We start from the raw sequence: 27,118 nt of genomic DNA, 5'->3' as shown, positions 1-27,118 counted from the left end.
CATTATTTTGGTTGTGTAGACCGCAGCACTGTAAGCACCTACCTGTGGGTTTGCTGGGCTATCAAGCTGTAAAGAGTGGATTTGGATCTTTTATTTTTCTGAAAAGGTTGGAGTTTGAGGGATTTTGTACAGGGTAAGTGGACTCCTGTGGGGATGAGAATGCAGCTTGCCAGGTTGTAATTGGTGCATATGTCTGATTAAGCATGTCAATGAAGTGCCTGACTGTCTGAAACGGATGTCTTTGAAGCAGATGCTGCAAGTTTCTTGATGCTTGAGCCTCTCTTTTTAAATCAAATCATCTAGAAGTGTTTAAGCTACAGTTATGTTTTTTTGTTATCATGAAAGCTAAATTTATGTGCAACAGCAGAGAATAAAAGATGATGAACCTGCTGTCTAACTGAACTAACGTGACAAACAGAAAGACAAGAAGAATCTCTGGGCCGCATCATGTCTGGATCAATACCCTTCTACCAGAAGCACCATCGCCACTACGACCGTAGCTACCGTAGCACGGAGGCAGAGTCTAAAATGAGGCACTACCAGTCCAGCAGCAGGTACTCTGCTGGAACCAGCCTGTCCTCCAGCAGCAGGGGGTAAGAAGGAGGATGAAGAAGATTGGGGTAGTTAACTACAATATCCAAGGAAAACCCTACTACCTTTCTAACACCTCTGCCTTCCCCACCCCAGCTGAGCTGGTTCACCTCCATCAACCCTACTGGAACTCTTCCCAGTCAGAGCTTTGGGATCATCTTTCCTTTACACCAAGTAACCACTTTTTATCCCTCTTAATTATTCCTAATTTCACTTTGATGAGCCTTCATTCAAAACTGAAGATTATTCCTGTCAGTATCAACTCAAAACTGGTTGGTGTCCTGCATGCTGGCCTTTGCATGCTATTCCGGAGATGCAGCGAGTGTTTTCATACAAAATGAGACTAACATTTAACACATTCATCCCAAAGTAACAAAAATTTCACCACCAGATCACATTAGTATTGATTGTTTTGGCAGTGTTTCTGAAGGTGTTTCTAAAGACAAAATAGTTTTTGTATGTGTTTCATTGTGTTAATGTGCGATATGTTCCCAAAAATATTAAAGACTACATAAGAATTAATTGAAATAATGAGAGAAATGTTGTAGATGATTTTGAGCTTATTCAGACTCACAAACATTTGGGAGGAGTACGCTATGCGTTTCCTTTCCCTAGTGCATCAAAGCTTACAGCTTAGTGACAAGCCAACCTGCTGAGTGTGAACAAGATCAGGGTCTTTAAACATCATTTCATAGCCAAAATTTTAGAAGATTGGTTCATTGGCACAAAGAAAAAATGGTGCTGTGGTGACTAAGGATAAAATGAGGAGGGTTATGAAGTTGACCAATTATTGCCCCGATTTACCTACCAACACAATGCTTATTTTACCCAGCACTTTTGATAGCTCCATTTGTACCAATATCTTTAAACAATGGCAAATGACTACATTTTTTGTGAATAAAGTTGTCCTTTGGGATCTTTTTACAAGTTTTATCTTGGAAAGTCAAATGAATGCACAAGTTATTTAAAGGGTATTGACCAAGACAGACATGGAAAAAGAGAGCTGCTCATAACTGATTGCCCTACTTTGTGGAGATTGCTTTATCGCATACTTCAAATACCAAACCCCACTTCCACACAATCACAGTCCCCAATAAAACTAAACAGAGCAGAGTTTAACCAGGATTATAGTGGACAGAAATGTATTGTTTTGAATGGAAACATTGTAAACAGAGAAGCTAAAAAGTGAACTAAGGCAATACTTCTTGGCCGGATTCATTCCTCTTGATTTTCTTGCAATGTCAAGCGGATTAGCTGTTTCAATCTCAGGATTTGGAAGTTTTTAGTGAGTTAGTCAGGCCTTAATTTTATTTTTCATTATGGTAGATTGGAGCTAATTCAATCAAACTGTTTTTGGTAGGTATAAATATGCTGCAATAAAGACTAAACTTTCTCCATCATTTCATGTTAACCTACTGCTAATCAATTCCTCGCTTTACCTTTACCTTTACATTGTTTTATAAAATGTTGCACTGTCTGGCTTGTGCCAGACTGATGCTATTGTGTTTGTCTCAGACTTAAGGTGTCTTCTCACTCGGGACTGGAGGAGAACAGATTAAGCCCCTTACCCAAGCGATCCAAGCCATCTTACTTGGCTCTTGACAAAGAGAACCAAATCATCGGCTATGTAGTGCCCATCTTCAGGGGCAGGTAACAAAACGTTCACCACATAGAAAGTTCCGCACTATCTTGAGCTATTTCAGTTATGTTAATTCTTACTCCTCTGGTTCTGCTCCGCTGACACCAATAGTCAAGAGTTTGCTACGGGATTGTCAGACACAGAGGAGGCCAGAGTGAGAGACACGGCTGCATACATGGCCCGCAGGGACTTGTTTACGAGTGGTCTGGAGATGGAGAGGTCAGAGGTGATTTCCAGGAAGGAGGCCATGCGTGAGTCGGCTGAACGCATCTCTCTGAATAAACGGGTCAGTGCCATGTCATGTTGGTATTCAGATAACCAATTTTTGCCATAGTCAATAAAATCAGGCTAAGCTTTTCCTGTTTTAGGTCAGTTAGAATAATGAGAATAATCTAAATGCCAGAATAATAGAGTGATACTTTATAGATGTTGTTTTTATTACTATCTTCAAATTCAGAAGTTTCCTTTCACTAAGATCACTATGATTACTATGCATTTCAACAATGTGAGGTTTTCCAGGGTGATCATTTCATGTCTTTGTGAACTTCTGATCAGTTAAATCACCACACCTGAGCTGAATGGAGAAACACATGTAGGTGTATTTTAGGGCAGCACCTCAGGGAGACTCTGTCCACACTACTTGTGGATGTCATAGGCAAAATATCACAAACTGTGGCCCTCCAAAAGTCTGTTTCATCCTTGAGCAGAATTTCCAGATGCCTCAAGGTTAATCTCTTCAAACACTTTCACACAAGTATAAGTACCATAGGAATGCCCAGCCATCATACCGTTTAGGAGGGAGATAAATGTGTTTTGTGTATCAACTCAAGAACAGATGCTGAAGACTTTGTAAAGAGGCAGGCTGAAGCTAGTAAGAAAGCGTCATTATCCACAGTGAAACAAATCCAGTACCAACATGGGCTGTAAGACCAATCAAAAAGGAGTGATCTTACACTCCTTTTTGAGTGGGATCAGTGCTTTGTTATTCCCTCGTCTAGGCATTCACATTGCCTAGACGAGGGAATAACAAAGCACTGATCCCATTCCGTTATTCAAAAAGAAACATAACAATCTGGATTACAGTTTGAATGTCCACTCAAGGACAGACCTTGCTTTAGAGTCATGCGTGAAGAACATCATGTGGAGGTATTGAAGCAATATTTTAAGACATCAACCAAGAAGTTAAAGCTCCAATGGAAAATAACACTAAGCAAGCATAGTGCTAAATTAGTTACAAGTAGCAATATTAATGCCTAGACTAGGGAATAACAAAGCACTGATCCCATTCCAATTCCACCAAATACTAAGGAAATGTATTTAAACTTTGGAGTTTAAAGAAACTAATAAAACGTTCGATCTTTTTATTATTCTGGGATTTGCCAAACACAAAACATATTGTTAATCCTCACTGACCTGAAACACAAAACATTTAGTATGGCTGAAAGTCAGATAATGACAGTCACTTTTTACATACTGTAGGTAAGCATCCAGTTTTAGCTGAATGCACACTAGCAATAATATCTGTACATACTGTTACAGAATCAATGCAAGTACTATTTAAATTCATGCAGATGTTTAGTCTGTGCTGATGAAGATTCAACTCATCCTGTAACAGTAAATGATTGTAGAATCATTAAACTTCTTAATATAATTAATGAGACGGTAAAAGCAAAATAATGTTGAATGCATTTGGTAAAGGAGATTTTCTTACATCATTTTGCACAAGAAAGTTATTTATATATCTGAGTGATTATGTGAAGTAGTAGCTGGGCCATTTAACAAGCATTAGAAACACGAGTTACCACCCTTAGAGCCTTTATCTGTCTCTACTCTGCCAGGCAAGCTCACTAGTGGGTGACAAATTCTTAAGGAGATTGCTTTTCTTGAGGTACATGGAAGCAGAGTCCCTGTGGTCTTGTGCTGGATGGCATGTAGCCACACACATCCAGCTAAAATTAGAATATATTCAAAATCATGCACTGCACTCACTCTTAAAACACATGCTGCTGCTTCAAGACTTGCATGTGCATCTGAAATTAAAAGACGTGCAGAATTTGCACTGTTTGGGTATGCAATGTGAATTCCTGCTGCATTTATGGAGCCTTGTTTTGTTAGGGTTAGATGTTCACTGGTGGGAAAGGTGAAATTATCCTGAATGTTTTTCCTCTGCTATGTTTAGATCCATGAACACGAGGAACACTTCAAGAGGATGAACGAAGACAGCCTGATGCACACCCCGGAGTTTGTGATTAAACCTCGCTCCCACACTGTGTGGGAGAAGCAGTGTGTGCGACTGCACTGCACTGTCAGCGGCTGGCCTGACCCCAGGGTCATCTGGTAGGCCACAGACATAAATCACCTAGAACATAACCTCTAGTCATTCCTGGATTTCCTGACCTCTTTCTAATTCCTTCTGAACATTCTCAAAATTCTCTTTCCTGGCTCTTTTAAGTCTTCTCTTTTTATCTGTCTTCTGTCATGTTTCCTACCTCCTAATCTAAGGTACAAAAATAATGTGGCAATTGACCCACTTGCCAATCCTGGCAAGTTTAAACTGGAGAGCAGATACAATGTGCACTCGCTGGAGATTAACAAGTAAGTGTAGCTTCCCCTGTCAAACTTAAAACCAATTATATAGTTCTTTATATACAGACTTACAGGGATGTAAGTTACTTTCCACAGGATAATACTTACAAGAAGAACAATGCTAACCACCTCTTAACAAAATGAATGTTCTTGAATCAACAAAATAAAAACATTACTACATGGTTGATATAACGTAAACAGGCATAGCAAGAATTTTAGGACATCCCATGACATATTTAGTGGGTTTTCTGTAAAATGTAGTTTGAAAAAGCAATTTCTGGGGAGGAATAAATTAGGGCACCCTCAGTTATCCTCACTTAAATGCCTGAAATCACACAAAGGCATAATACATCAGTTGTTCATGAGGACAATATTGTTAGTTAGTATTAATATGTGAATATTTGTTTTAAAATAAAATATTAATTTACCCAATTGAATGTTTGTACATCTCCTCACTATGAAGATTTCATAATGAAGAAATGTTGTTCACTATCAGACTATGTTCATACGACCCATATGCAAACTAGATTACAACAATAACATGTCTGTCTATTGGAGTTAAACACTTGTTTGTAGGAACTCAGCCAAATTCATGTAGCAAATGGGACTGAGATAGAGTGAGAATTTAAATTTTGTTTAGAGAAATACACTGAAGCATTTCAGAAAAAATCTGCATATGAAATTATCGCCACTTTTTGTTGACACAGTGCCCATGTTAGAAAGTGATTTCATGGTTTGTGAGGAACTTGTTTTGGTGTTTGTGACTTAAAATGCACACATCCCATCTTTAGAGTACAAGCTGAACACACTATTTATCTAACTAGATGACTAGATGACTTCCTCTCTAAATCTTGCTAGCTAATTAACTAGTTAGCATGGAAAGAAGGAAAGATCATGTAAAGCATTATTCTAAACTGTCTATATGCATTTTCATTAAATACCTCTGGGTACAGCCTGGTTGGAACTCTGGACCCATCCATAGGTCACATTTTGCTTCTTACGTAAACAACCAAACTCACAAGGTGGGCTGAATTTCCTGCATATTTTGTATGTGCCAACATCAGATTCAGTTTCTGGTACTTCACCCGACACGTACCTTCAAGTACAGCGGCCCCATTGCGTTGGATGGAAATGACATCACCAGTGGTGTCTAGTTATTGCCAGCGTATTCCTGGCTCAGAGTTTTGGGGTGCTTTATGGCTTGAGGCCCACATCGTTGGTATTATGTATACATGGTTAAGAGGCTTGCCGCTGGAGTTACAGAGAAAGGGCGCCAAACCTGTGAATCCCTCATTGATATTATGTGCATATTATGCACACTGATTAATGGTTTCATCTTGCAGATGTGATTTTGATGACACTGCCCAGTATCGTGTTTCTGCCATGAATTCGCAAGGAGAGCAGTCTGCATTTGCCTCTGTCGTTGTCAAAAGTAGGTTTCACCGAAGCTCAGCACTATCACAACCCCCATAATCACATATAAAATTATTTAAAGGCATATTTAAAAGTCAAAACTAGATATATGCTCTTGTAATATTTTCTTAAAATACTGTACATACAGTTCATCCTGACTGACATACAACACTGTGTGCTGGTACTGTAAGTATTTATAGCAGCTCCTGCTCTTTTCCATAGGGTTCAAAGGTGAAATTGATGAAACACTGCCAGTGCCCAGACGTAAGTGTTTATTTCCTGCATCGGTTTTAAAATTTCTGTCCCATTGTTGGAGACAGGACACTTCCCAACAAGTCTAATCTCGTTGTTACTTTATTCCTTTTACTCTACTGTCAAATTAAATATAGTAAGCAGCATGAAAAGATATCTAGATGTCATGCACAACATATAGTTTCCAATAACTAGTTGTCTTCTTTGCCTCCAGTCGGCCCAGTTTCCGAGTATGGCATCACGTTCCAGATTCACATCGTTGATACGTTTGGAGTGTCGTTTGGAAGAGAGGGGGAGACCATGAGTTTGGGCTGCACAGTAATCATCTACCCAGCTCTCCACCGCTACCAGCCGGAGGTGCAGTGGTACAGAGATGGTGGGTAGAGACGGATTACTACACTGGCTCACTTTTAAACCCTCGTCCAACCTGGTATCTTCAGTTTACGTTACTATAAATGCAATTACCACCTTCCGTGCTGTGTCTTTCAGATGTGCTGTTGTCTCCATCTAAATGGACCCACATGCACTGGAGTGGAGACCGAGCCACGTTGACACTCACTCACCTTAACAAGGAGGACGAGGGCCTGTACACTTTGCGCGTCGCCACTAAGTCTGGATACGAGACCTACTCTGCCTATGCGTTTGTCAAAGGTAAACCTCTTTTAAGGATATTTTATCAGAAAACGTTAGAGGTGAAGTTTTAATTGTGTGTTTTGGCTAAATTTGATCCACATATGTTCAAAACAATGCAACAAATCCAACACATGTTATTTGTTTACATAACTTAAATAGTTGTAATCCACGTCAACCCAAGCTTAACTCAATGGATTGTGTCTCAGGAGATCAAGGTCACAGTCACAACACCACACTCACCGGCACCTGATAATGACGCTGTTTATTTATCAGTGTCTGAATGTCATTGAGTGGTTTTAAATAGGATATCTCTAATGGAGGCACTGCTGAGCGTCAAGTCTCTGGCATGTGTTTGAATGCCATGGAAAAAACAGGTCAGTTGAGCTTATCTTTGTTGCCTTCAGAGACATCCTGTCAAACATGGTTTCAGCATCTGCACACCAGTCATGCTGAGCATGAAGAGGTTATGAAAATAGACCCTTATTTCTCCCTTGTGGCAAGCTCATGGTTGCCCAGAAAAAGGAGAGGCAAGGTATGATCTCCATGACAAAAACACTCTGGTCTTGGCTGCAGTTATAATATTCTAAGAGGGTTTATTAATGGAATGAGTCTGGCTGTAAGAGCTGTGAGATTAATAAAGGCTTTCAGAAAGAAAGGACACGCTGCTCAAATTACTCAATGTGCTAACTTGGATATTTGATGTTATCTGCCTCACAAAGTATGCAAAGTATATTTTTGCTAATTCATAATACAAATGTTGAATATTTTAAACCCTTTTTACGAGCAACTGTTCCCTCTGAACATTTGACCCCTCTAAATACTCATTGTTTCAGAATTTGCAGTAACAGATAATGTCAAACTGTTGTTTACTGTCATGAACGTGAATGAGCTTTAGCCTTGAAATTAACTTATGCTGACTTTGACATGTTAACAGGGGTCTGGAATATTGGCCAAAGTAGTTATTTCATGATACGCCAGATATAAAAAACAAAATCTTTCTGAAAAATATCGTTGATAATTAAGCACTTAGAAAGCAGCACTAAAAGTCAATGCGATAGCCATAACTCCCACTTGCTTCAAAAAAGCACATTGACTGAACAAGTATTCACGAATATAACTTGTAGAATAGTCAAATGAAATGATACATTAATACCCAAAAGCTTAATTATTCCCTTTGCTTGGCGATTCTAGTGCCTGGAACATGAAGAAATACATTATAAACATACTTATCATGGTGATATTGTATGCTTAGATGCAGATGCAGAGGTGGAAGGTGCTCCTGGAGCCCCACTGGACGTACGCTGTCTGGATGCCAACAAGGATTACATTATTGTTACCTGGAAGCAACCAGCTGTTGAGGGAGGAAACGCCATCTTGGGCTACTTTGTTGACAGGTTTGTAATTTTGCTCTGGTTTGTTAGCTTAGCTAATCTTACAATGCACTATGTCACATGCTCACGTTGCTGATAGTCTATAGATAATATTTTTCTTTAAGAATAAAAATACTACCAAAAGGAAAAGGTTTCAAAATAAAAAGGATGTGGTTCATACTAACCTTGAGTGAGTAATTATTGAAACGTAAGCAAAACAGTGCAAAATTACAGGCCACAGATTTCCCATGTTACTGGTAAAAAAAAAAATCAAAAAAGAATAACAACTAAGACACAATATCACAGAAGTTGCATTTGTACTTCTGTGTAATGCAGTAGCAGATAAAGTATGTTTGCCTCAAACATGTTAGAACCTCTAAAAGAGGAGGAAATTAAAAAAATTGTTACCTCAGTAAGATGACAGACCTTAACCACAAAATGTTTTATTCAAGGCTATGACATAAAACAATTCTTGTCATTTTATGGTTATCAAAAGTAAAGCTGCAAGTAAAACTATATTGTCAATTCAGTTTAATATTCTGCGGTTGTGTTGTTATGAACAGATGTGAGGTTGGAACAACTCACTGGGTTCAGTGCAATGACACTCCGGTCAAGTTTGCCCGTTTCCCCGTCACTGGTTTGGTGGAGGGTCGATCCTATATCTTCCGAGTCCGAGCTGTCAACAAGACCGGGATCAGCCACCCGTCTCGGGTCTCTGAACCGGTGGCAGCAATGGATCCAGCCGATCGAGCCCGCATGAGAGGTACTATACCCAGGGGATCCAGCTTTACTATGTCAGTGGTAAAAAAAACTTTGGTAAAAGAGCTAAATTCATTGAGATTCATGACCTTATAAAAGTAAAACATGCTGAGAAAAAGGAAAACTACAGCTAAGCCCTTCTCAGTTTGAAGGTAAGCAAGTAGAAAATATTGAAAATGGAAGATGAATAAAAATCAGGAAATGGTAAACATCAAAATATAATCAATGACATTTCTGTCAGGCACTTCTGCACCCTGGACCGGCCAAATCATTGTCACAGAGGAGGAGCCTGCAGGTAAGAAAGTCATAGTACTGGATGTCATGTTGCTTACCTGAGGATTGGGGCCCATCCAACTCATCCTTTTATGTCTAGAGGGCATTGTTCCTGGCAGACCTCGTGAGTTGCAAGTGACTGAGGCAACCAAAAACTATGTGGTCCTGAGCTGGAAGCCTCCTGGAGAGAAGGGCCTTGAAGGGGTCATGTACTATGTGGAGAAGGTGAATATTGGCAAACGTATTTTTTGTTGCAATTTTTACATTTTAAAATCTGTTTGTCGCTATCGGTTTTGTTTGTCAGTGTGTCTCGGGCACAGATACCTGGCAGAGGGTGAACACAGAGATCCCAGTCAAGTCTCCTCGCTTCGCTCTGTTTGATCTCGCTGAGGGAAAGTCCTACCTGTTCCGTGTCCGCTGCTGCAACTCTGCTGGTGTCGGCGAACCGTCTGAGCCAACTGAAGCCATCACTGTGGGCGACAAGCTTGGTCAGAAGACACAGTAACTTGCAGGACATATATTTTTTCTGGCACATAGTATCACAGATGCCTTTAATTTGTTTAACAATGTCTTTGTGGCATCTTTCTCCCGGAGTCAAACACTTTCCTGACTAAAAGTTCAGTTATAAACAAAATAATTTGGGACACTTTGCTATCCTCGATCTGGTTCAACTAGATCTAGGTAGATTAAAACTGTAGGTTTTGATCAACATACAGTTGACTTAAAAATTCTCATACCTTTAGCAGATTTAAATTTCAATTCAACCAATAAACTTGTTTCTGAATGCAAATTATGCATGCATTAATAGTGGAGATGTGGATACAATGAAATAATAATAATAACAAATCTCTGTTTTTGTTTTTCTTACTTGGAAAATATTTACACCCTTTTTATTATCCAATGGAAAGCCTTTATTATCATTACAGTAATCATGTGTATTATTTGATTTGCCAAAGTAGGTCACATATTTCACCCAATGTTTCTCTAAAACTACCAGCAGAACAGCATAAACCCAATATTCTGGATAAAGACATAACCCAGATGTTTTTTATGTATAAAAATTCATCTTTCCCTCTAAAAATCTAAATATATTTATAAATAACCAAGTCTAACTTTGACATTATGGAGCCAAAAAAACACCTTAAACACACTGCCTGTCAACTCTTATATTAACTCTAAATCCTTAATCAGTTCTGCTCATCTTGAAACCATTAATAGTACTTCTAACTTATTGGTGTTTAAGAGTAATGAACATCATTATGTAAATAAATATAGTAGCCTAAAGATATGAAACGATCTCATCCGCAGATATCCCATCGGCTCCGGGGAAAGTCGTCCCCACCAGAAACACGGACACATCCGTCGTGGTGAGCTGGGAGGCGTCTAAGGATGTCAAAGATTTGGTGGGGTACTACATTGAGTGTAGTATTGTTGGGAGCGATGTGTGGGAGCCATGCAACAACAAGCCTGTTAGGGCAACAAGGTAAAACTACTTCTTTTATACTCTTCTGATATTAATCAGATACAAATCAGCATCTGTTATGGATCATAAATTCAATTCACTGTCTTGCAGGTTCATCTGCCATGGGTTGATTACTGGAGAGCAGTACGTGTTCAGGGTGAGGGCTGTGAATGCCGCAGGGCTCAGCCAGTTCTCCCCAATATCAGAACCAGTGGAAGTAAAAGCTGCGATTGGTAAGTGAAAAAACATCAGTCACGGGATAAACTGTTATGTTAATAGTCAGAAATACTGGAAATATTAGATTATTCAACCCTTTGTGTAAAATTGTCATTTGAACTATATATTTTAAGTATTTAATATGGAATACCAGTAAATAAATTAAGAGTTAACTAACTGGGTGAAAATAGATCACTTGTTTACAAAATGTCTCCTGAATGCACTCAATAGTGTGACTTTTGACATCTCTTTAGTTATTGATCCCAAATTCAGAAACGTATTTAGTTTGCTGGGGAAAAGTGATGGAAGAACAACAATAATAGTGAAACTGTTATTTTGTCAAAAGTGTTTTCAGATCTTCATCTGCACTCCCACACTCTCCCACTCTGTCACTCCAAAATTTTGTTCTACACCACCCTGTTCAGCTGCATCCACCCTACAGACTCCTCACTTCCTGCTTTGCCTGAAGCAGGTTGGGGTCAGGAGTTGTATACTTCCTCTATTTTGGATCAACTTGATCCAATTCAGCGGTCGTTACAAACCGGATCAATGTGGTACACCGTTTCCCACAATCCCCCTCACCCACACTCACCTTTCCTGGGTCGAGATTGTGTTGGTCTACGCATGGTGCTGAAGGTACCAAAAGATGGACCCTCCACACCCTGACAGATCTTTTAGACTACTCCATGTTTTCTTGTTCTAGAATTTGCTTTTGAAGCTAACTTAGCAAAGAATTGTTCTGATTGTTTTAACATGCTATATTTGTCAATGCAAAGTTTTAAGAAATTTCTTCTGTTTTCTTTATTTTGTCACACTTAAATGTTTGAGATCATCCAACAAATGTTAATATTGGAAAAAAACAATAAATACAAAAGGCTCATAATTTAAGTCTGGACTTCGAGTAAGCCATTTCAAAACTTTAATTTGGTTTGTTTAGAAACTTTCAGATGTAGACTTCCTGGGTAATGGGTCATTGTTTTTTCTGCACAACCCAAGTGTATTCAAGCTGAAGGCCACAACTGATTTCCAGGCTTTGTAACATCCAGACTGATTTAGGTCATTGAATTTGTTGCTCATCTCGTCTCTTCTGAAATCTTTTAGCCTACTACATGGTCTCAGATGAGTTCTATGTGCAGGATTTTTTAATTCTACAGATATGGCAGTTATCAGGCCTAGGTGTGTGTCTAGTGTAATAACATTAAAGTGTGACAAAAAAGCAAAATGAGAGGAAGTCTATTAGGGGACAAATACATTCTAATGGCAGCGCAGCATGTGCAAAAGTATTCTAATCATCAATAAGCACCTCTCTGTTACTAACAAAATCTTTCTCCAGCGTCCTAACTAACAAAGCCTTTAGATGTCTGTCATTCACTGGCTGATTTAAAGCTGAGAGTCTTTTTGTACTTATGAAACACACTCAGAAGCAATGCCAATGTATTTATCTTGCAGGCAGATGTTTGGTAAATGTGTTTTGCTTCCTATTTGTCCAACATGTGTTAAAATTGATTATTAATTTTAATAAAAGAAAAAAAAAATCCTAGAAGACACCCAAACAAGAACAAATAACTAAAAATATCTTCCCATTAATATAAAGTCATGTAGGAAAAAATGTTATTCATAAAAATACGACCATAGCAGAACAATGAGTGCCTTGTGGAACGGTTGGCATTGTTTTTGAACATCATAAGTTGTTGGTGCATGTTCTCATATTCCTAAATCCTTCTCACATGGATGTCACCTGTTGGTCATCTTGTCTTCATTTTCCCTCCCAGTCAGATGAAGACATTGCTTTGTATTTTACAGGCTGATGTGCTGAATATTGTGTTTATGTGTTCATGTTTTTTTTCTGTTGTTGTGCTCCATTATTGTTTTGTGATTTAGTTGCAACATATTGTGGTTGCCTGGTTTAAGTCATTGTTTTTGCTTTTCTTTGCTAACACCCATAGGGGGCGGCATTCCACATGGTGTGTTTTCGAAGATGGGGCCGGGGGGTAACGCGTGCCCACTAACCGAGCACGAACCACGCTGGACGGACAAGCATGAAACTGTCCAGCCTTCCCCTTTCACTGTTGAAAGGCACAATAAACCTCAGGCTGAAGGGGGGTCAGGGTTGCTGGTTCATGGTCTGTAGACCAGAACCCCCTCTCAGAGTCAGGCTCAGTTTCTGAATTTCTTACTGATAAAATTTCAGCTGTACACTTTGAGACAGTCATTCAGATTCAGGATCAAACTGCTGTGGTGGACAAAAAACCCGGTGGTGCACGTAAGTTCACTGTAGAGGGTCCTGGTAAATAGCAGAGTGCAAAGACCAGGAGAGAACCTGAAACCCTTTAGTGGATGCTGCAATAAATTAACAGAAAGAAGCATAATATATTTATATATATATATTTATTTTCTGTCACCCAAGTTTACTGCACCTTGCAAAGTACACAAGTTCATGCCCCATGAGCTATTTCACATAATTTTGCCACCACAAACTTCAGTCTATTATTGGGATTTTATGAGACAGACCAATGGAAGAAAGTGCATGATAATAAAGAGGAAGAAACCTGTTACACAGCTTTCAGATTTTTAACAAATAAACATTTTAAAAGTGTGTCATTAGGCCTTTTGAGTCAGTACATTGTAGAACCACGTTTTGCTGCAATTACAGTTGCAAGTCTTTGTGGAATGTCTCTACCAGCCTTGCATACATCTGAAGACTGAACTTATTTTTTCTTCTTTGAGAAAAGCTCAAGCTCAGCCGAATTAGATGAAGTGCATCTATAGACCTTAATTCTCAAAAGTTTTAAACAATTTTGAGGTGTCGCTGGTAACCTGTTTAGGAACTATTGACTGCATGGCTCCATTTTTCCAATGATGGATTGAACAACTCTCTGTGACATGTGATGTTGTGCCCTACTTTAAACTTCTCCACAACCTTATATATAAACATGGTCTCTAACAAACCTTTGAGACCCTGACAGTGCAGATTAATTTAAATTATAGTTCTTTATCATATGACTTCTGAAGGATTACAAACGCATGCATGCCTCTTAAAATTCAATGGATTTTATATCAGTTACTGTGTAAAGGAGGCTGAATGCCACAAATAGATAAAAACCACCCCTTTCTTCACAAAGATGCATTACTTTCTAGTGATCTGACGCATAAAATCCCATTAATATAAAGTTTGTGACTATGTGAGAAAGGTTCAAGATCTATTTATTTTTTTTATAAAACTCTGTACTAAAATTAATATAAATATGACAAATGGAAAACTCCACCTGCATTCTTCTGTATTAAAGGTAAGTCTTCACCAGTCCCTTCTTTAACTAAAAACTTATTTGTTAACATAGAACATAGTTCGTTATCAGTACTTAGCCCTAAGTCACTTCCCGACTCGTTCGTCTGTCTTCTGTCACCTCAGCACCAGCTTCCTCTCTCCTGATGATTGCCCCTGAGCACTTTAACTTTCAAACATGCAGAAACTTTTCATGTCTGGAGTCTCTCAGTCTGAGTCGGCCCCAGAAATGGACAACCAAGAGCAGGACACTTGACCTTTCTGGAAATGAAACACTTCAGAAATCCAACTCTTGGGACACTATGAGCCCAATTCCAGCCAAAAAGTACACCAAGTTCACAGTTACACTCTTAGTTGTGTTTCTGTAGTGCTCATAAACATTATATGATATTTAACTGAATATTCTATATTTGTTGTGAACATGTTCAGTATTTAATTCCTTAGTAACATATGTAAAGGAATATTGAAACAGTTTGATTTAATAAAGACGATGAGTGCATTAGACCAGATGTGGTCAGTTTCCTGTTATTTCACTTTCCCATGAGCACAGTCTCTGTTGAGGCGATGGTGTTAACTTGAAGTTCTCTGTCCCAGCTTCTCCTGCTCCACCCTATGGCATCACAGTTCTGGAGTGTGTGCGCGATGCCATGGTGCTCTCTTGGAAGCAGCCGACCTTCATTGGAGGAGCTGACATCACCGGCTATTTTGTAGATTACCGTGAGGTCGTTGATGGCGTGCCGGGGAAATGGCACGAGGCCAACGTGAAGGCTGTGAGCGAGAGGGCCTACAGGGTGAGCGCAGGGGAGCCCTTTCTACGTTCAGATGTTTTGCAGTTGTGCGCACAACAGCAGGTAGTTTATCTGGTTGTGTCTGTGCCTGCCAGGTGTCGGAGCTGCGGGAAAACAGAAAGTATCAGTTCCAGGTGCGAGCTGCCAACATGGCGGGTGTCGGGATCCCATCGATGCCCAGTAACACCTTCCTGTGCGAGGAGTGGACCATTGCTGTACCAGGTTGGTTGCTCAAGCTGGAACTATCAAGATCCTGAAAACCCTATCTCAATCTTAATTGATTCAATTCATTTGAATCAATTAAGATTGATGATTGATGCCTACAATTAATCAGTAGCGATTATGCTTTGGTTTTGTAGAATCCAGACTACTGGTCATATTTTACTTTAAACATTTCTCCCCAGTGGAAAACATCCTGGTATTGATCAGTTACTCACTCTTAAAAAATATTTAGGAGAGAAGCCGACCCACAGCATTATGGATTCTCCACCATACATAATAATCAAGGACATGGTGTGATTTTCCACATTTTCACTATGTCTAAAAAATTAAAAAATGTGGTATAAAATTAAAGGTTGAAAGATGTCTACTGCTGTAAAAATGTGGTAGAAAAGTTGTAAAGGTTAAATTTCAACATGAAATATGGACAAAAAGTTTATATTTACTGAAAGACACTGTATGTAGCTGCAAAATAAAGGCAATGATTGGTTGACTTAACAGTTATTAAAAATGTGTAATGTTACTCAGTATTTGGATGGTTTGCTACTTATTCTAATTTTCAAAAAGGTCAGAGATGTATAAAAATTAAGGACATCAAATGTAAACATCTGAGAAGAGACTTTATCACAATATGATTAATTTAACCAACAAATCTGTTGTCATATATAATGTAGAATTATACAGCCCAGAAAAACAAGATTGCAAATTATTTTTGCTACTTGTACCAACAAATCATGAATAATCCTTTCTAGACTAAATCAGTTTACAACTGAAGCCAAGCTTCTAATTTTCTAAGACTTGTATATATTTTCCTACAGGACCTCCTCATGATCTGCAGGTTTTAGAGGTGCGTAGCGACTCCCTGGTGTTGCTTTGGAAACCTCCCGTGTACCAGGGCCGCGATCCGGTCAACGGTTTCTACGTAGACATCAAGGAAGGAGATGCACCAGGGGAAGCCTGGAGGGGCGTCAACACCAAGGCTGCAGAGAAAACGTACCTCAAGGTCATAACTTGTAGTCCTTTTGGAGCATTTTCTCCTAAAACAGGTCTGTACAAGCTGTCTAATCTGGCCACTGTCTCTAAACTTTGCAGGTTAAGGATCTTAAGGAAGGACAAACGTATGTGCTGAGAGTGCGTGCTCAGAATAAAGCCGGTGTGGGCAAAACCTCAGATGCTACAGAGCCAGTCCTAGCTCTGACCAAACCTGGTAGGTAAACGGTGATAAAGGAGCAGATATCATGAGGGTATGCTGGGAATGTGAATGTCCTGTACTGGTCATCATCTATTTGGCTTTCAGGCACTAAGGAGATAGTCGTGGAAGTCGATGATGATGGTGTCATCTCCCTGAATTTTGAATGCTCTAACTTGACGCCCGACTCCAAATTTGTGTGGTCCAAGGATTATGAAGAAATCACAGACTCCAGTCGCCTGACCACAGAGACCAAGGGAAACAAGTGAGATGACTCAGTCTGTCTTATTACATTCAGACTAGAAAGGATATGGAACCCTCCTTATTTATTGGTACCTCTTGTGTCTGGTGACTCAAGGGGTTTTGTTTCGGCCATATGATTTGGATCATTGTGTATCTATTTTCAGTTTTCTGGCAGAGAGAACCATTTTATTTATATGAAGCATCCTAATATTTCAAAGAGTTCATAATACCATGCAGTCAAACAAGGTCGCCAGGTATTTGAAATTAGAAACAGGCCCGCAGCATTATAAATCTCCCACCATACTGACAGTGAACATTCGTTGCTCAACTGGAGTGTTTGTTGCTGAGTAGCTCAGTCTTTATCTTATCTGAAATAAAACAAATATTTCAGTAGTTTTATAAGTTCCTTATGTTTACATTTGTGATGGTAGTACAGAAAAACTGTTTAAACGGCATCACTTTGTTGGCTTGTGGATTTAGTCCAGTGGTTGTCATGGAGACTTGGCGACCTCTTTTGTTGCTGCAGTTCTCTCTAATGGAAAGCTATGGAGAGATTTTCCCTCCCTTCCTGCTCACTGTGTGTGGTTGATGTCCCAGTGTGTGTCCCCGCTTCAACTTTGTTCAACTTTGTATTTATTGCTCTGGCTGTAGATATGGTCAAGTTCATTCATGTTTCCTAACATTTCTGCGATACTAGGATGATATTTCATCTTGTCCTTTCCAGGTTGACGAGTAGCTGAGAGAAATTTCCATATTTTAAGTCCTTGTTGCTAATTTGATAAACTTCTCCTATAATTTGTTTTGGTGTAACTAAGTGCTGATATCAGATTTAACAGCAAATAAATGATGTAGACCTAGCTTGATAACAGAGCAGGAAATAAAACTTTATGGGAGTTGAGGACTCTCGCCGCCTGAGGATGTGTGTTACTTAGGAGTTTGGTTTATCTGGACCTAATGTGTTGTTATGTCTGTTATCTTTAGGGACAGAAAATAAAAACTACATTTTCCATGTTTTTAATTTATTTTTAGCATCAGATGTGGTTGTGACCATAAAAGTTTAATTTCTTTAAAGGCTTTAGCAGGGTGTCACCAAATATAGAGTGTGCCACTTTTAGCCAACGAGTTGATAAAGAAAAAATGCTTTCAATATTTTATATCCGTTTGCATCAGTATTATCCTCGTTTGTTTCGATGACGTTCACATGTTGCTGTCATTGTACATTCAACTTCAGATTTCATAAATCCTAACACAAGCTTTGTGTTCACTTTGTGTTCAGATCCAAAACCGTTTTCAACAGTCCTGGGGAGGAGGACATTGGTGTTTACTCATGTCTTGTCACCCATACTGATGGTGCTTCATCCAGCTACACTCTCTCTGAAGAAGGTGGAAACTTCTTCTGTTAACAAAGCAACAAAAGAACAGGTCAAGTCCCAGTTTCAATCATAATCTTTTGTTGTTCCTCAGAACTAAAGAGGCTGCTGGAGGTCAGTCACGACCACAAATTTCCGAGTAAGTGCTTCAAAATTTCTCTGAGATGGGACTTTTTCTTTGTTTCTGTCCATTTCTTATGAGATGACTCTGCATTTTCTCTTCACACCAGTTATTCCACTGAAGTCCGATCTGGCAGTCGAGTTACAGGAGAAGGGCAGAGTGCGCTTCTGGCTGCAGGCGGCGCAAATGTCAGCAAACGGCAAAGTGGATTACGTTTTCAACGATAACGTTCTCTCCCAGGGAGATGTCAGTGAGATGTTCAACTCTTTTTTTCATGAAAAGTTACCATTTGTAATAGGGAGGGGAAAAAACATTGCTTTTTAAAAACAAATTTTTCTACAGAAATACAAAATGAACTTTGACAAGAACACCGGTGTTATTGAGATGTTCATGGAGTCTCTGACTCCTCAAGATGAAGGGACTTACACTTTCCAGCTGAACGACGGAAAAGCAACAAATCAGTCCAGCTTGGTGCTGATAGGTGATGGTACGTTAAGTTGAACAAACAAATGGAAAACATTTCTTACATTTGATTGAGTTACAAGCAGAAAGACCCCTTTCTTTGTTTGCAGCAACTGCATGAAATGTTATAGAGAAAAATAACTCTTGAAAAAGAGGGTTGTACAAAGTGCTGCTAATACACTTGTCTGTAACTGGTGTAAAATACTTTTTTTATGTAGCATCTTCTACATTTACAGATTAATGTCAATGTAAGTGTGGAGCATGCTTTGGGAGCGTTTCACCACTAGAGGGCAGAAAAAGATCTGTCAAATTATTGAGGAACTGAACACACACAGAGCCTCACACATAGATGAGGTTTGCCAAAGGGAGTTTAGCCTCTAAAACAGTTAAAATGTAATTCAAAACTCATATTGTCATTTCTTATTCATGTTAATTAAGCCCCCTCCCCCTACAACCCCTAACCCTCAACATGTTTACTGGATTATGTTATTGGAATAAAACTATTCCTCTATATTTTGAGCCAAAGACTCTGACCACTGTTTACTCTTTTCGCTTTAAGTGTTCAAGCAGCTGCAGAAAGAATCAGAGTTCCAGAGAAAGGAATGGTCCAGAAAGCAAGGTAATGTAAACATACGCAACAAGAATAACTACTTTTCGATTTGAGTGATCTCCACTTTCTTTGTCAAAGAAGTCAGAAAATCGGCTTAGATTCAGAATAAATCAAAACTTCTGTTGTTGTAACTGACAGTCAGTAATGACATTTGTTTACATGTCTCAGGTCCTCATTTTATTGAAGGCTTGAGTTGGGAGGTAACGCCAGATTGCTGCGTGATACTCAAGTGCAAGGTGAGTCTTAGACTTAGAGAAGCACATTCCCCTCCACGCACACTTTTTTGAATACTTCAAGTCTAAAAATACTTGGCTACATCCCAGGTTGGCAACATAAAGAAGGATACCTCGGCTCTGTGGCACAAAGACGGACACCAGATCAAAGCCGATGAACAACTCGGCTTCACAGAGGGAGTTCTCAAACTGGAAATTGCCCAGGTGAGAAAAAACTCACTACAAGAAAAATCTAAAAATGCTCATGACTGCATATTTTAATAGTTTAAATACTTCTATATGAATTAATATGTACAGTAGACACTGTCTTAGCACTGCCACACAAGCTTATTTCCTCAATAAGGAAAATAAATGTAGTTCCTCGATTGACTGCTTTGCGAATACTGAACCACACATAAGTGATGATCCACTGTGCGTCAAACAGGAGAACATCTTAAATAATTTTATGTTGTTTTTTTTTTCATTTGAATAACTGTGTGAAATGCATCTTAGATATGTTGACATATGTAACAAACAAGATGATGCTTTGGCAACTTTTAAAGCAAAACAATAATTCATTTGATGCTTAGTTTTATTTCTAGCAGTATACCATAATGATTTAAAACAAATGACATGTTATATAGAGTTCTCTGTCTTTAAGTTTAGCTTATATCTTTCAAATGTCAAATAATTAATCCTTCACTATTATGGTTGATAATAACTCAGCTGTAGAAGCAGCAGACTATCCAAATGCTCCATTTTCTGTTATACCTGAAGAGATTTTAGTGCTTTTGAAAATTGAAATTAAACATGAACCACTAGCATGTTTTCCGATTGTTACAAATTCAAGGTCCTGGATTCCATTAGAGATGCACTTGCATTAATTTTACTTTCCTGTTTTGTCAGATTTCCAGAAAGGATTCTGGTGTGTATGAGGTTGTTCTAAAGGATGAGAGAGGAAAGGACACATCCACACTGAATCTGACAGATCAAGGTAACATTTCCAGAGTCAGTCTGTAAAAACAGCTTGTGATGCACTTTGCATCACCTTTTTTACTCTTTTTCAGGTTTCAAAGACTTGATGAATGAAGTTTTCAGCTTTATTGGTGAGGAGAAACATGTTTTCTGCATCCTAATTATCATTTCTCAAAACATAGGCCTAACTGTTAAAAATAACCGTTTTGTCGTCTCTTCTTTTAGCTAATTCCTCCACTCCACTGAAGATCACAAGCACAGATGAGGGAATTCGACTCTACACATTTGTCAGCATCTACAACGACTTGCTCCAAGTCACATGGCACTACAAGTCAGTTTAAGGGAACATGCTTCTCTTCTTTTTATTATCCAGCAGATACATATAATTAACACACACAGAGAAAGCTTTGTGTGCATCTTCTTGCTTGTTTCTATTTTTCAAAGCGGTCTGTGTTTGCACGCGTTTTGCCTTTCGTTTTTCTAACAGGGACTCGGCGATCTCCTTCTCTGACCGTATAAAGAGCGGGGTGGTTGGAGAACAGCTGTGGCTTCAGATCACAGAGCCCACAGAGAAAGACATGGGGAAATATGCCATAGAGTTTTACGATGGAAAGGGCGGTCTCAGGAGAACAGTGGAACTCTCTGGTCAAGGTGATTCTCAAGGACTTTGACGAGACCTGAGCTGTACTCAGTTTTGATTTGTGAATGTCTCTTAGCAGACGTGTACAGAGCAGATTAATGAAGTGTTGTTTTTTTTCTTTTAGCATTTGATGATGCTTTTGCAGAATTTCAGAGACTCAAGTAAGTTTGTGCTAACCTTTCTGTAACTTCAAAGTGGCCATGTTATTAGGTACACATTTTGACACCCATAGAGTATGGAGCCATTCATGTAAGTTTGGAGAAAGAAAAAAATACCACTAGGAACATTTTATTATTGCATCTTTAACAGACCATATCCGATCCAGCAGCTAAAAATCTAAAAAAAACAACAAAAGAAACACATTGTCTTCAGCTCAGATGGATGTCTCCGTCTTCTCTCATTTTCTTGTTAGAAAGCACTTATTAATATTAATTTTAGCAGCCACATTAAATATTTCTAACATACTACATGCTCAGTGTTCTTAGTAAATAGTGTGGTGAGCAAATATAAAGCTTTACACAAAACCTCAGTGAGTTTGATCCAAATTATGGCTTTGATTCTTGTTTTAATTTGTTGCTTTCTTCTTTGTATCCTCAGAGCTGCAGCTATTGCAGAGAGAAGTAAGTATTAACTTCTTATTAAAGTCATAGTCGAAGCCCTAACTGCTTGAAGAGAATAAAATCTTTCTTACAACTTTTTGTAAAATGAGCACCTGCATGGAGACATGTCTTCATTGTGAGATAATGGCACAAGCCACATTTACTTCACTCATTTTTAGACAATGAAATAAATGAGACACTTTATGAGGTAAAATACAGGCATCTTAAATTAAATTAAACTGTTCCTTATGCTAAGATCGTGCTCGAGTGGCAGGAGGCCTACCAGACGTGGTGACTATACAGGAGGGCAAGGTAAAGAAACAGTGTTGACTTTACAGTGGCCTTGTCGCCATCTTTTCTATGCAGGACTAAAAGAGGTGCTTTTTTTGGTATATTTGTACATTTCTCTACCTCAGGCTCTCAATCTCACCTGCAACATTTCGGGCAACCCCGTGCCAGAGGTCACCTGGCTGAAGAACGACAGGGAGATCACCTCCGATGAGCATTGCATCCTGAAGTTCGAGTCGGGCAAGTTCGCCAGCTTCACCATCACCGGCGTGAACACGTCGGACTCCGGCAAGTACAGCATTCTGGTGAAGAACAAGTTCGGCACAGAGAGCGGCGACTTCACTGTAAGTGTGTTCATCCCGGAGTCAGGCAAGAAATAGTAAAAGTGGTCCAAGTCTTATCGTAAATACCTGTAAATGGAGTTCACTGGAAGGAAAAATAAAAGAGCCAGAGGATGTGTTTGACGTTCAGTGTCTAAATGAAACTTGAAAGGTGCTGCATCTGAACTTGAAACTTAAAGCAGTTTCTGTGAGAAAAATAAAAAAAAGTCAAGCTAAGAATTGATCTCCACGTTTCGTCCAACACTAACTAATTTGAATAAATATGGCCATTTCTTCCGAATCCAAATATTACTGCTGCAATTTCTGTTTGTGTAAAGTTGTAGCATGCAGAATAAAGTATTAGCTTTAGAAGAATAAATCAAACTTCTTCACTTAACAAAAGAAAAATAACTGCTAAACTGTTTGAATCAAATGCTTTGATCTCAAAAATGTTAGTTTACATGGAACGTCTATTAAAACATGAATGTTTTTACATTTGCTACAGATTTTTGCAATCTGTGCTACTCACCAAGTTAAAAACAATCAAATAACAAAAATAGAATGTTCTCTTTTCTTGAATCTCTTCACAAATTATAAGACAACTGATAAAGTTAACATTAGTATAATTTCGAGATCATTTCCCAGTAACATAAAACAATAAAAGCAAAAAACCCAGATCTTCTCATTAAGAAATATTCAGCTTAAATATGAGTTCCAGAGTTCAGGCCCCAGTTGAACATGAAGTTAATATTATTGGTGTGTTTTTGGTGCAAATAAAATCAGTAGCAAATGTGTTAAAACATGAGTAATTTCATTAGATTGTATGTTTCTGCCACTTTAAATGTGACACCCTGACATCACTTTGTTCCACTGTCTGCACATTACTTTTGATGTTTTTCACTGTTGTCATGACAAACCCATCACAGTCACTGTTATTACTGATGACAGTAATTATCGCTCCACTTCCTGTTGCCCTGTTTCCTGATTAAACTAATAAATATTGGCATGTATCCCCACTTCGTCCTCCCTCTCCTTTATGAGTCGCCTCACTTTGATTACAGCATTCACCTTTCTCACCTCACGCTCTCCTTTCAGCTCACTCCTTTGTTGCTGTAGGCACAGTTTCTGTAGAGCTGGAGAAACTGAAGATCTACCACCTGCATGGAGACTTGTCGCCTCAACCCTGCAATAAAACTTCATTTGTTATAAGAGAACCAGAGAAAATGAAGCAAAACCAGGAGATAAGCAAAAAAAGAAACAAAAAAATAAAATAAATAAAATAATATATATATACAGTATATATACAGTATATATACAGTATATATATATATATATATATATATATATATATATATATATAAGTAAGCAATGTTATTGTCAGAAGCTTTAATTCATGATTCATGGAATTTTATCACCATAAAAGTATAATAATGCCTTCATACTAATTCATGCTTAGTGGACCAAAAGTGTTCAGAATTTTTTTTACTTTTGAATAAAGATGAACAGGATCATTAAATCTGCACCAATATTTGAAAGTTTCTAAAAATGTAAAAACTTTCTGTTTATTTAAAACCCCTATCTCAACTTTTCTGATCACATTTACCTTAATACACACTGCTGAAATCAACTATTTACATAAACTGTATAAAAAAAAAATGACACGACTGCTTTTTTCTACTGTCTGACATTTTATCAGAATGAACTTTAACCTTTTTACTTTTTGTTAAATCTTAGAATAATGAGAGAGAATCTTTGAGATGCTTTTTAAATAGTTTTTATGTAAGAGTATGCTGATTCACAAAATTAAGTTAATTAAAAATATGTTTTAGAGTTAAATATGCAAAAAGAAAGAAGAAAAAGATGTTTAAAACATGCTGGCTAATGCTGGTAAAATATCATCGCTGTTCAGAGTAAAATAGGTCCTGTATCAACATGTGCTGAAAAGCCATTCAGAGAAGAAGACATCGTTACACCAAAACATGGAAGATTACAGTTTGCAAATACACTAAGAAAAACGACTTAAATTTCTGGAGACACTTCCGGCTTTCTCATGACACAATGTGTTTGGTCATAAAGACCATAGTTACATTTGAGTGTTTTGCTGCAGCAGGGACTGCATTTTCCCAAACAAACAGTATAATGAGGATAGAACATTGCACGGAGAAACAAAAGCAGCCTCTCTGAACAGCAACAATTAGGTGAAAAGCCTGCACAAATGGGTTCCAAATGGACAGTGAACTACAAATGATTGTTAATGTGGCTTAAGGACAACAAAGTCACTGCTTCAAAGTGGCCACACGCCCTCAAATCCCATAAAACATGAGTGGGCAGAGCTGGAAAGTGTGTGAGATAGGTAGCTTACAAATGTGACTCACATCTGTGAGGAGGGATTGGCCAAAATTCCAGGAAATTATTGTATTATTGTTTTCTCTTGTGGAGAGAAAACCCAGGTTGCAACTCATGTACTTTCAAAGGCAGTCCTACCAAATACTAAAGGAATCTCTTATTATTTTATGATCTATCAAATGGAGATCCTAATCCTGACCTAAAACAGAAAGTTTTGTCTGTCTAAATGTCAGAAAATGAGAAAAACAAGGTTATACGCTTATTTTATCCAATGTAAACAAATGTCTAGTTTGTTTACTAGACAAACTGCACTACCAGACATAAACTGGTAGTGCAGTTTATGTCAATATTTTCATTTGTTTTGCTATTTTGTTGCAAATTGGAGCCATATTTTCAACCCGTCAGAGCTCTACTCTCAAACATGAAAGTCTATGTTGACAACACATAAGGCAATGGACACTTGATCAAAGTCCTTCTGAATATATTCTATATTCCTTTTAATTCAGCTTCTCCTACAATGATTCTTACTTGTAATCTGAATGGCTGCAGCAAAAACATCGGGGCCATATGTAAAAACCATGTATATATGGACAATCTGGAATAAAATACATTAAATCAGTGTGTGACGAAGACCAAGTCAGACCGATTTCCTCATCAACAAACTTCAGCAAGCATTTCAAGACAAGACAATATAAAAACATAATTGCTGCAGATTTGCTTATAGGAAATATAAAGCGCTCCGAAAGCACCATTTATTGGCAAAGGATGCATTCACATTAATATATTTAGCATCTTGGTCATCACTGACAGGTCAGACCTCAGTGAATGGGTAAGTCTGATGATAAATTTTTAATGACTTTATGATGATTCATTCTGTCTGCAGAGCTTCATTACATGAAGATGTCTTACCTCATTTGTTCTTCGTCCAGCTCGAGATCACAGAGGGGACGCCTGACTTGGGCGTGACCTCCTACTGGACTGATGCTGAAGGAAATGTGGTTTTCAACCCAAATACTCCAGAAGAAAAAATGAAAACCTCAGTCACAGGAATGAAAAACCCAAAGCAAAAAGGTGAGCAGACTTATACAAGCAAGAGTCATCTGTACGCTACAGGATGGTTTGTTTCGCTAAGAAATATCCTCTTGCAGGGTCTGTAGCTAGAGATCCTGCTAAAAGGATGGAAGACAAAAAGGAGGGCAGCAGCAGCAGGGCGCTGGAAACAGAAAAGATGACGGATGATGCCCCAACAGAGACAAAATCTTCAAAGTCAGACCGACCAGTGGATGCTAAAGAAATTCTGTTGGAGAAGTCATCCTCTGCTGAGACAGAAGCCAAAACAGCCTAAAACACCACAGAAGAACTTTTTGACATAGAAATTGATTGTTAAATGTTAATGATAATCTCCTTTTTAAGACAAAAATTTTAACCAAGCAGGATTTTTGGAATTCACACATCTTTATGTTGAATTTTTCTCTTTTTTTTTTTTTTGCAATGGGCAAGATCTTATCTGTCAGAAAACATAGGAAAGAGGCCTAAAACAGATGAAGAGAGAAAACACATATGACACATTCTTGTGGTGAAACAGCACAATTAGGTTAACTTCTTGAGGAAACAAGTTAGTTTCACAGTGTTTTTGTTTAATTTTTATTCACTTACAACAAAACGGTGACAATTGTAATAATTAAATGGAAAAAATGTTGTTATCACACATCTGGAGTTGATATACTTCGGAATTTCAGCTAACACAACAACACAGACAAACCTGGATTGTTCACGAGGTTTACTTTGACTTTTTTGGGGAAATGAAAACAGCTACTTCCCTTCCCTCCGTAGAACGTGTGAATAGGACATTGTGTTTCCGTCTTCCTACAAAAGGCCTGCACAAAGCTTCTTTTTCATCCACATCAACCTTTTTTTAATTTTGCAACGTGTCTGTGCAGTTGATATATTTTGGAATAAAGCCTTGAAAATCCACCACCTGCAGGTCTCCTGTTCTGCGGCTGAGTGTGACTTCTGTTCTTGGATCAGAAAGCATAAATAAATTCACAAATATCGTGTAAAGGTTTAACAGGTTTGAATGCATCATGCTCTATTTGTTCCTGTTTGTAATCCTGTTTTTGATCACAGCATGTAAATAAATTTGAATATAACAAGAGAGTATTTCTGTTAATAACATTTATATTCATAAATGTAATCAATCCAAAAACTCTCAAGTGTGATTAAAAGCCAAGCTTCATGAAAGAAATACATTTATGAAAC

At 38.3% G+C, this 27,118-nt stretch overlaps 1 protein-coding gene across 4 annotated transcripts; it reads left to right on the top strand.

The window, feature by feature from the left end:
• myom1b (myomesin 1b) lies at nucleotides 1-27,104 on the top strand. 4 transcript variants are annotated; one of them, XM_032551467.1, is made up of 40 exons: nucleotides 1-133; nucleotides 419-593; nucleotides 2,107-2,241; nucleotides 2,342-2,516; nucleotides 4,410-4,567; nucleotides 4,733-4,825; nucleotides 6,160-6,248; nucleotides 6,452-6,493; nucleotides 6,696-6,857; nucleotides 6,971-7,132; nucleotides 8,367-8,508; nucleotides 9,048-9,247; nucleotides 9,485-9,538; nucleotides 9,617-9,741; nucleotides 9,821-10,004; nucleotides 10,825-10,999; nucleotides 11,090-11,211; nucleotides 13,141-13,158; nucleotides 15,072-15,268; nucleotides 15,361-15,487; nucleotides 16,303-16,487; nucleotides 16,577-16,691; nucleotides 16,782-16,938; nucleotides 18,193-18,299; nucleotides 18,381-18,425; nucleotides 18,517-18,653; nucleotides 18,750-18,894; nucleotides 19,429-19,488; nucleotides 19,648-19,715; nucleotides 19,803-19,916; nucleotides 20,598-20,685; nucleotides 20,759-20,797; nucleotides 20,892-20,997; nucleotides 21,154-21,317; nucleotides 21,431-21,467; nucleotides 21,904-21,926; nucleotides 22,162-22,217; nucleotides 22,322-22,537; nucleotides 25,789-25,930; nucleotides 26,008-27,104. In XM_032551467.1, exons 2-40 carry the CDS (start codon nucleotides 448-450, stop codon nucleotides 26,202-26,204), a joined length of 4,707 nt encoding a protein of 1,568 aa, XP_032407358.1. In that variant the 5' UTR covers nucleotides 1-133; nucleotides 419-447; the 3' UTR covers nucleotides 26,205-27,104. The 4 variants fall into 4 exon arrangements, with proteins under 4 accessions (XP_032407358.1, XP_032407359.1, XP_032407361.1 ...); XM_032551468.1 differs by lacking the exon at nucleotides 13,141-13,158; XM_032551470.1 differs by lacking the exons at nucleotides 13,141-13,158; nucleotides 25,789-25,930; nucleotides 26,008-27,104 and having other exon boundaries at nucleotides 22,322-23,529.
• Nucleotides 27,105-27,118: the final 14 nt, after the last annotated feature.

This window comes from Xiphophorus hellerii, chromosome 21 (genome assembly GCF_003331165.1).
Source record: "Xiphophorus hellerii strain 12219 chromosome 21, Xiphophorus_hellerii-4.1, whole genome shotgun sequence".
Lineage (NCBI taxonomy): Eukaryota > Metazoa > Chordata > Actinopteri > Cyprinodontiformes > Poeciliidae > Xiphophorus > Xiphophorus hellerii.
The sequence above is the reverse complement of the archived record's forward strand: the minus strand, read 5'-3'. Positions and strand labels throughout refer to the sequence as shown.

Bases quoted from the DNA above. Each gene is read 5' to 3' on its own strand.
- myom1b (XM_032551467.1), top strand. From the start codon at position 448: ATGTCTGGATCAATACCCTTCTACCAGAAGCACCATCGCCACTACGAC. The intron at 2,517-4,409 runs GTCAGTGCCATG...TGCTATGTTTAG, and splicing joins GCATCTCTCTGAATAAACGG to ATCCATGAACACGAGGAACA. The intron at 4,826-6,159 runs GTAAGTGTAGCT...TTCATCTTGCAG, and splicing joins CACTCGCTGGAGATTAACAA to ATGTGATTTTGATGACACTG.